The following is a 10,975-nucleotide window of genomic DNA, read 5'->3' as shown; positions in this document are numbered from 1 at the left end:
AAATTTTGAGTGACAATGCAAGTAAATCTTAACCATCCATTTCCCAATTCCTATGTATTTATAATTCTAACATTTAAAACTTTGCTTTTAACATTTATACCATCCACATAAAAAATATCATTACTTTAACTGGAAACAAAATGAAATACAACTTTTCATGCACAGTAAGATAGCATGTTTAAAAATTGAAGTTTAGGCGTTGGAGATATAAATACAAAGTAATTGAGTGGTATGTATGTAAATCTTTCAATATAAAAAGATGATGAGCAATCATCACTATCTCTAATAATGCATTCAACTAAGTGAAATGAAAATTTCGCTCCCCGTGTCCCATACGACATGCATAAACAAAGACGTTAAAAATGTAGTCCACAACCGTAACATGTCGCTGCAGCAAGGAAGATATGATTATTTTAAAAAAAATTCAGAAAATTATGTTAATTTGTTTTTAAAAATAAAAAATAAAAATATGTTAAGAACATACTAATAAACATGCTTTAAATATAGAATAAAAATTAAAAGTAAAAATAACAAGCCCTAACAAATGCTTTGTTTACTTATCGAAATTGTCCCCTCTGATGATACGTTCGGTCCTTATCAACAGATACCCCCAAGTACTCATCAAGCACGTTACAAAAAGCCTGCATGTCATGATCAAGTTGTTTAGACTTTAATTATAGAGTGCTAATGTATCAAATGATTGTTTTGCAAATGAGTTGAACATGATCTTGGAGCCATAGAGAAGAAACGATCAGAATGATGCTTTTATTTCACATTGTTTTACCTATGAATTTGATACGATTCTGCATAGAAATCAACATAAATTCTCATAGAAATTAAGGCAAAACAAAGTTCTTTTTTCAAGAATCCAAACAACTCACACAAATATAAAATATAAGCACCTATAATTCGAGAGGTAGGTGATCTCTCCCAATTTCTACAATTCAAGAGATAGGAAATCTCTCCTAAATTCTAGACCTAAAACTCACAACTCAATCTCATACATAAAAAAAACTAACCCTAAACATAATAAGCTTATTTATACCCAATAATAATAATAATAATAATAAAAGACTAAAATGCCCAGACTAAAATGCCCTTAGCCCTTAGACATATAGAAGACAAATTTGCCCTTAGACTAGACACAAAAAAAGATACATTGTCGTCATGATGGGAAAAAATTAGACTGCTACTTGATCAAGTCAAGGGAATTCCATCCAGCATCATTATCTGACCATTTTTAACATTTAATCAAGAATCCATAGTGACCCACAGGAGTTCGAAATGTAGTATTGTGCATATCCTTTAGCCGCATCTGAATCGGTTGGTGGCTTGATTTCTAATCAATCTTAGAGAATATCACAACCCCAAACAACTCATCTCGTGGCTTATCAATCACCAAAGTCTCTGTGAACTCTATTTCACAAGTCTCTTTGATAACTGTCAACTTAAATCTTGTTTGTTTTTGTTTCATCAGGCCAATCGAATGTCATATTATTAATTCGAAGTGCTGCGGTTTTAGTCTGCTCCTAGTTTCTTCGCTCGATACCATAAATCCCGATCATCCTAAAATTGTGACGCCGCCCTCATGTAGTGCAAATCCTTTTGGTTGGTGCTGCTGGAGTCCATTCCCGACATTGTCTCTCGACTCTGTGACAGACAGAGCTGGTTTTGTGTTAAACTCCATTATCTTCTTTATCATTTTTTGTGTTTCCATATGCTCTCGAATCAGTCTTCCATTCGACTCTCTATGAAAGAAAACCTATTTTCTATGGTGACAAATCCTTCTTCCATCTCAGATCTGATTTGGCTCACATCTTTGCTTCTTATGGGTTTTGAAACTCGCGATCATGTGGTTGACTTCCCAGCTAGCTCAAATCCCAATAGGAATGTTGTCATTCCGTTGTCGGCTTTCCAAATCACGATCGGTTTCGTCCCAAGGGCACACCTGATCTGGTCGCTAGACTGGAATCTTGCATAGCAACTGTCTCACGATTGGACACCATCATCCAACTAATGTATTGGGAGGATAGGGCATGAGGAGAAAGATGGAAGTTTGTGGTCTCTGTACGCCGCAATCCCCACGTGGCCATTTCAGCTAACTCTAATCTCAACAGTGTTGCTAAGGAGAAAATATTCCGTTCGCTCTACCAACCACCGGACGCCACGTCGCTATACACCTCATCGGTGGACGACGTGGAACCCAGTGGTTGGTAGTCCAGACGGAATAATTTTTCGTTGCGAAGGCAGAGGGGAAAAAGAAAAAGGACTAGAGTTACAGATCCTCAGTAGGTTGTAATCTCGTCGAATCCTTCCCTATTTAGCTCTGATCTCAATCATAAGAGAAGACAACACTGGAGGGAGCGAAGGAGGTAGTTCGGGTTTTTTTATGCCACGATCGCGTGGTTACTTCGCAATTAGGTTTGTTGAATGCATAAAAACTATTTATAAACATATAAAGCCTATTTATACCCACAATAATAATAATAATAATAATAATAATAAAAGACTAAATTGCACTTAAACATTCAGAAGACAAACTTATCCTTAGACTAGACATAGACGTAACAGAATTAAAATTTTGTTATGTGCCAAAAATATTATAACAAAGTTCAATTAAGTGCATCCTCAAATGAAGCATAAGAGTCTAGCATACTATTTGATATGAGATGAGTGCAATTAATGAAGAAACAAATAAAATTTCTATCGCTCAAATGTAAAATCAAATCTAATGATTTTAAGACTCATCTCTATCAAATTTTTTTGCTATGAAGATTTTGCCATTAATTTTCTTATGATCATGTATATTAGAGAAGCTTTTGCTCCGTCATTTAGGGCAAAATGAGACGCACTCACTAAAATATCACCTTTTATCTTATTTAGTCTCTAGACTATATATACAAATTTGAGTCAAAATGATCTCTCATATAGAAAATGTGATATTAAATTAACCCCAATTTAATCCCTCCACTATAAATAACCAATCCAAATTATTTCCTAAGGAAGTATTCTGAATAAATTTTGTATAGTCGAGGGAGTAAATTAGAAAAATATGATACTCTAGGACTAAATTAGCAACATATGACTAGAAGGACTAACTTGAAGTATAACTCACAAAATTATAACTAATTTCCTCATACATGGTCGCACACAATACATAATTATGCATGAAAATCCGGCACCACGTTAACATTCCTGTACATCACATTTATGCAAAGAAATTCAAAACCATGTACAGGAAAAATATACAGTTATAAGCATCTGCACATAGTTTTACAGTATAGTGTATATAATTGCGTATTGCCATGTACAAGAAAACTGCCTCGTTGTAGGTTTGTATATTACTGTATATAAATGTAAGAAACTGTAAAATTTTCAGTCTTTTAATTCTCCTATAAGCCTTCCCATGGTTCTCTACTGTGATTTATCCCCATCTAATAATTTATCCTAAAAGAGACTAACAGAAATTTTGAGAAAAATCAGTAACCAACCTGGAAAGAAAACGACTCTTTTCCATTAAGAATTGAATCCATTGCAGCGTACTGATCATCAAAAACACTATAAAATTGCTGGTAAAACTCACTTCTGAAAATCATTAAATGAAAATATTCATTATTTTTTCAAGATCTACTATTTGCAAAGAAGTTTAAGCAATAGAATTTGTGCTTACTGTTGTTCCTTGGTGGCTTCTCTATCCATTTCATCGAACTTTCTAGTAAGAACTTCTGCTGCTGTTGGGGAAAGCATGTGGATGATAAGAGCCTCTAATGTTCTTGGGAAGCGATTCTAATAAAAAAAATTAGTGGAATAAAGACTAAGTTTTTCATATGAAATTTTACAGAGATTTAAATATTAATAATTAGTAATCAAAATTACTGAAAAGTCAAATGATGCTTAAATGTGATATATTTATTTTGAATTTATTACATGAAATAATAGAGATAAGATTAGATGGAGGTACAACATAGAAACTAGAGTGACCAAAACAGAAATGTTTCGAAATACTCAAGTTCAATTTTAAAACAGTGCAGCTAGACTCGCAATGAAAGATGGGAATGAATGCTTGTGGATAAAAATGTCTCAGACAAGTTGAGTATTACATAAATTTTAAAAAAAAAAATGAATGTGTGATTAAAAAATATTTAAAGACATTTAAAGATATTTAATGGTATTGAGCTCTTTGGTGGTATAAAGCATTTTTCAAAATCATGACCCAAGAAGGCATAAAGACTTGATTAGTCTTGGGAATTATTTTAACAAAGAAGATCCAAGGAAAATTCCTGATGCAAATACAAAGCCATAACAAGCCACTGGCTCATCAAGATAAAGGCCACGCTTACCATGTTTGTTTGCAGTCCAACCAACCAAAGCAGCACATATGAACTTTATTGACTATATTAATGCATTGGCTAATAGAGAAAAATCATTAATTCGAATAAACATTTACTCACCGCCATAGATAACAAAATTTTTTGGAGTACCAATGGTTCAAGAGCCCAAAGGATGCTTGCAACAGGGTTGTTCAGAACTAGTGATGAGTAACCAACTTCAGTTCTTTTTTTACCTCCCTCCCCGTCAATACCTGACACCTTCGGGGCAAAACCTGAAGCTTCATCATGACTCGAAGTGCTGAGATTTTCATGAACCAATGAAACTATTTTGTAGAGCACATTAAGTTCGTGGGGTTCCAGCCGATCTGATGCCGATGAAAACTTCTGGCTGTTCTGTTCAGAACACATTCTCGGATCATTTGGCTCAAAATTAGAGTCACCTGATAATTTATAAACAGGATCATTAATACATTTTAACAGTGGATCAGGAGGATGCTCTGTTACTAAAACACTTTTCTTGAAAATTCAAAGTTTGGAAGGAAGAGTTGAAAGTGGAGACTAAAGAAAACAAAGCAATTGTGATCACCCTAATTCTACCATCAAGAGTCTGACACAATGTAGCGATCTTCATAAATTAATAAGATAAGAAAACTTTGAAATTGAAGCAAATTAACAATAAATTTGATCAAGCAGTATAGAGTAGCAGTCATGAATATATACGTTTACAAGTATAACAAAGTGAAAAACAATTTGTCCAAGAATAAAGGTGAGAAGATAGTAATCTTCCAAATGGGTTGTACAGAGAGGCGAACCAATAAAGTGAACAAAATTTGATGTGTAAGAGGATGTTAACTTGCATTAAGAGAATTAAAATAAAAGTTTTAGGAAAATCAACAAATAGATATTGCTTTGAAAAAATAAAGAAATTAAAAATATTACTTTGAAGGAGTGAACAATAAATATTACTAAAACATAATAGAAACAAGCTAAACCGTTTCCCGAGTAGGAAAGAATGCATGTATTGATGATCCATGCAGGAACCCAAGTACTAAGCAAGGAGATAAGAAAATATATATTAAATAACTAAGGAAGTGAAATTAGAAAAAGAGAGTTTGATCGAAATACCGCTATCTAAAAGATGAAAGCACTATTCTGAAAGATAATAATAAAAACATTCTGATAAATTATAAAAAGTTTTAAAGAAGAAATCTTTTTTAGAAGATAAAAAGGAGCAAAATCATGCAGTTTACTTTAATTTGATCAACGAAAAAGAAAGGAATAAAGCTAAATTTGAACGAGTAGAATCAATTAACAGCTAAAAGTCTAGATGAGGTACATGTTGTTTACAATGAAGGGGGGAGATCAACGCAAGTTGCTTAACAAATATTTTTGATGAATTAAAAAAGAACAAATCATATTACCCCTATCACAACTATTTAGCATTGACATTATGAATTTTATTCTAAGACATAAAAGAAAAAATTCATTCGACCCAAATTATTTTACATGACTTCTAACTGTATAAACCTTGGTACCATTTCCTTCCTAGTCATTATAAAAAAAGTTCTTAGCCAGGAGTCATTATACTATCAGTTAATCCTTTACTGTTCCGTCTTTAATTAATCACCTGCATTTGTCTTTAAATTAGTTATTAGTGAATTATTGCCATTATCATTAGACACTAATTTCATATTTGTTCATTTGCTCAATGACAGTTCAATCGATTTTGGATAAAGCCAATTATAAAACAAGTGCCTAGACCCATATTTTTCCAAGAATGAATAAACAACTTTCTAGTGAAACAAATGGAATTTTACATTTGTTCCTTTGCTCAGATATAAAAGGGGCTGCGACAGCATAGATGGATGGCAGTGTCAGCGATGGCAATGACAACCAAGAGAGAAATGTGGAGGATGGAAAAATTGGGGATAAATACTCCCGCAGGAATGAACTATAACCGGAGCACCACTCGATCCCTTGGAAGGAGATCACCATCTCAGACGAGCTATAGGCGGAGCACCACCCATCATTGGATAGAACACTCGAAGGGAGACATAGGATGAAAACATATGCCAAAAATGAAAACCTAAAACATGAAAAACAAATATATAAGCCCAAGATAAATAAGAGTAAGCCCCTCTCAAAATGTCACGACCCGACCTAGTGATTAGAATAAACTAAGGCGGAAACTGCGGTTGAACTGTATTAACTTTTTATTTTACTTTACAGAATATTTTTTTCAAAATTTTCAATATATAAAAGAGTCACGAATCCACAAACTGCAATAAAATTAAACATCCAGAAAAAAACAACATAATTTAAAAATCACATTTCAAACCAACACATAACTTATCAATATCTAAAGAAAATAGTATAAAATAAAACTACAACACATCATAACTAGTACCTATCGGCTGCAGTCCTCCTCCTGTAAATCAAATTTCTCATACCATACATAGCAACCTAAATTTTTTCTTCTCATAAAAAAAAAAAGTTTTAATTGTAAGTTTAACTTAGTGAGTAATTATAATCTAATATGTATTAAATTATAATGCTTATTTATGTATGAATGACCAAAAGAAAATGCAACTCAATACTTCATAAAATCTTAAACTTTCACTTTAATATATTCATTCTCGTTTCACTTTAAGTAGTTACCATTTTAATATCTTTAATAGTTGTAATAAGATTATCGTCATACTCGAATATATCATAAAAAATGTAACCAAAGATGCCCTAAAAAATGTACTTAAAGTCACCCTCAAATTGTACTCAAAAGTACATCTTTACCATTTCATTTAACGTGTACAGTTACATTGCATCCCCTGTTAGTACCATCTGGGGATAATCCTGTATGACTTAATCTTTTACTTAAAATTTCATATGAATTAAAATCCATTAAAATGTATCTTTATATGTAAGTTATTTTACTCTCATCTCATTTGCGATTTTAGACCTTCAATATGCAAGATATAACTGAAAAATTAAACCATTTAATAAAGTAATTTTTCATTTACTAAAATATTAAACTAATACAAAAAAATAATCACTCGCCTTGCTTAGCTTGCTTAACACACCGATTTCCTAATCCCTGACCTTCTAGAATTAAAATTTTTTCAACCTAAATTGGAGTAAACATTAATACTTTATTAAATATGAATTCCAAATTAAGTAAAACTAACTTTAATTTAAAACATACCTTATCTTTTAAAACTATCCGTCTTTTTCCTCCATTCCAAAGGATTTGCCGATCTTCTTCCTCACTTCTTAACAGTAATAAAGTTTAATAACATTAATTTAACTAATTATATTATTAATTTCAATAATAACATAAGACTTAACATTTAATCTCATAGGTCTTATAAGCTTTGAGATTGATCTCCCTTGTTTGCTTCGCAAACTTTCCTTCAAAGCCGAAATCCTTGAATTAAAGTCCTGATTAAATTTGACTTGGAATTTAAACACACGCACACCACAAATTTATTAAATAGCTTAATAAAAACTAATAAAAACTCTAGCATAACTTAAAATTTTTTGGTTGTCCGCAACTCTTCCTCTCCCCTCACATGAATTTCGTGTCAGCTCTTTGCCTAAATTGCACGAGCTTGGAACTATATATCGCAAGGTTTTGGTGCTCCCTTGAATGCAATTTTCCTTCGGTTCTGCTTACGGATGTAATGGGAAATAAAAAACGCAAGCTTCTGTTGACTTGGCTTCTTTTGCGAAGGACTTTTATGACAAGGGTAGAATCGCAAGATTTCCCGATTTTCTTCTTCTCGGCTGCAGCTCTCGGGTAGAGAGAGAGAGAGAGAGAGAGAGAGAGAGGGGAAGAGAGATAAAAATTATTTCTTGGAATTGTCGAGACGATCAATTGTGTATAATTCTAAGCTAATAAAATTCTATACAACTCTGTGAACGTAGGCAATTTACCGAACCAAGTAAATCTGAAAGGTTCTGCTTTGTTTCTGTTTTGCGAATTTCTCGTTCCAATTTTTTACTTTATTGCCGTCATTTTTTCACAACAATTAATATCAGAGTTGTGGTTTCGAATCTAAGGAAGAACGATGGCTGGAGATGAAGTGAATGCATCAGGGATCGAGAAGTTTGATGACACAGATTTTGATCACTGGAAAATGCAGATAGAAGACTACACCTATGAGAAGAAACTTCATCTTCCGTTAACTGGGAAAACAACAAAAAAAGATAAATAAGGCTGATTGGAATATGTTAGATCAACAGGTCCTAGGGGTTATTCGATTAACCTTGTAAAAAACTGTTGCCTACAACGTCATCAAGAAAAGAACTGCTACAGATCTCATGACAGCATTATCAGCTATGTATGAAAAGTCATCGGCGAATAATAATGTGCACTTGATGAAAAATTTATTCAACTTAAAGAAGCGGAATGTACATCTGTTGCACATCTTAAAGATTTCAATACTATCACAAATCAATTATCATCTGTTGAAATTGATTTTGATAATGAGATACGTACACTGATATTGTGGACTTCATTGTCAAATAGTTGGAAAGTCATGAACATGACAATTAGTAATTCTGCAGGTGTGATTTTTGAATAATCCTTTTTCTCGCTGAATACATAGATAATTCACCTATAAATAGGCGAGTACAAGAGATAAAAAGAGGAAAGAAATCTTCCTACAATTAAGTAATTCTTATAATTATGGAATAAACATAAATCCTTATAATTAAGGAATTACCTTTTTTATATCATGACTAAATATAACAAGTACTAAATAGAATTAAAGTAAATAATAATGAGCGTAATTCCACACTCCCCCTCAAGGTGGGTTGTACAGATTGTACATGCCCAACTTGTTGGTTAGCTCATCAAAACTGGACTTAGGGAGAGTATTGGTGAGAATGTCTGCGGTTTGGTTTCTAGAAGAAGTATAGACCAATTCAATGATCTCATTGTCCATCTTCTCTGAAATGAAGTTTCGATCAATCTCAATGTGTTTCGTTCGGTCATGATGAACAAGATTCTTTGCGATACTGATTGCAGTTTGATTGTCACAGAATATCTTGATAGAATTTTCTCTCATAATTCCAAGCTCCTTGAGAAATCTTTTGATCCACATTCCTTCACAGATACCAAGAGCCAGTGCTCTGTATTCTGCTTCTGCACTACTCCGAGATACCACCGATTGCTTCTTGCTTCTCCATGTCACTAGATTGCCGCATATATACGAGCAATACACAGAGGTTAATCGTTGGGTGAATATATCTCCTGCCCAGTCAGCATTAGTAAAGACTTATACCTTTTGACTATCATTCCTTTTGAATAATAATCATTTCTCATGTGTCATCTTTAAGTATCTTAAGATACTGTTGACAGCTCCCATATGTTCCTCAGTAGGACAGTTTATGAATTGACTTACTATACTTACTGAAAAACTTATGTCTGGTCTGGTGTGGGATAAGTAAATAAGTCTTCCAACAAGCCATTGATATCGTCCTTTGTCGACAGGTAAACTATCATTCTCCATTCCAAGCTTTTTATACGGGTCTATTGGAGTATCTATTGGTTGGCATCCAAGCATACCAGTTTCTTTCAATAGGTCCAATGTGTACTTCCTTTGAGTTACGGCTATCCCCATTTTGGATCTTGCAACTTCCATTCCCAAGAAGAACTTCAAGTCTCTGAGATCCTTGATTTCGAATTCATGGGCTAGAAACTTCTTCAGCTTTGTCAATTCTTCAGTGTGATCACCGGTAAGAATGATGTTATCAACATACACAATAAGTACAACAATCTTTTTCTCGAATCTTTTTATGAACATTGTATGATCAGCCTGACTTTGAGTATAATCGCAATTGATTACTGAATTGGTGAATCGGGCAAACCAAGCACGGGGAGATTGTTTGAGACCATACAGAGATTTTTGGAGCTTGCATACTTTGTCACTAGGGAAGGACCCTTCAAGGCCAGGCGGTAAATCCATGTATACATCCTCTTCAAGATCTCCATTAAGGAATGCATTTTTGACATCAAGTTGCATAAGGGGCCAGTCTCGGTTTGCTGCAATGGAGAGTGGGATTCTAATGGAGTTCAGTTTGGCTACTGGGGCAAATGTCTCTTGGTAGTCAATTTCATATAACTGAGTATAACCTTTTGCAACCAGTCGGGCTTTTAACCGATCTATGCTTCTGTCTGCCTTACATTTGATTGTAAATAACCACCTGCATCCTACTGGTCTCGTATCCTTGGGCAAATCAGACACAATCCACGTTCCACTCTTTTCTAGTGCAGCAAGTTCTTCATTCACAGCTTTTCTCCATTCCGGGTGTGAGAGAGCTTCTTGAATAGAATTTGGAACCTTTACGCTGTCAATAGCAGTTACAAATGCATGATAGGGAGGAGATAACCTCTCATGTGAAATAAATGGGCAATAGGATGTTGAGTGCAAGGGACATCAGAATCATCTTTCACAGGCGGGGTAAGCTCATAATCACTAGTGTCTATAGATTCCGTACCTGAGTGAGTTTCAGAGGATTTTGGAGTCGGATTAGATTCTTGGACAGCAGCTGGAAGCGGTGTTAGGTTCTCTATTCTTTCAGCAGTTCTGTTTCGTCTTGTATAGACCCGAAGTTCCTGAGGAGTGGGTTGTGTAGACTGAGGA

At 34.0% G+C, this 10,975-nt stretch overlaps 1 protein-coding gene across 2 annotated transcripts in view; it reads right to left on the bottom strand.

Moving 5' to 3' along the window:
- Positions 1-175: 175 nt before the first annotated feature.
- LOC110024269 overlaps positions 176-10,975 on the bottom strand; it is a 57,631-nt gene continuing 46,831 nt past the window's right edge. For both annotated transcript variants that reach the window (XM_020724146.1, XM_020724147.1), the window contains exons 12-16: positions 4,452-4,771; positions 3,671-3,786; positions 3,492-3,585; positions 558-641; positions 176-388 (exon numbers count right to left, since the gene is read on the bottom strand). In XM_020724146.1, the coding sequence (XP_020579805.1) occupies positions 558-641; positions 3,492-3,585; positions 3,671-3,786; positions 4,452-4,771 (614 nt within the window). In that variant the 3' untranslated portion in view covers positions 176-388. The remainder of the gene's footprint in view (positions 389-557; positions 642-3,491; positions 3,586-3,670; positions 3,787-4,451; positions 4,772-10,975) is intronic.

The sequence above is a fragment of the Phalaenopsis equestris genome, unplaced genomic scaffold (assembly GCF_001263595.1).
Source record: "Phalaenopsis equestris unplaced genomic scaffold, ASM126359v1 Scaffold000251, whole genome shotgun sequence".
Taxonomy (NCBI): domain Eukaryota; kingdom Viridiplantae; phylum Streptophyta; class Magnoliopsida; order Asparagales; family Orchidaceae; genus Phalaenopsis; species Phalaenopsis equestris.
This window is presented reverse-complemented; position numbering and strand designations above follow the sequence as displayed.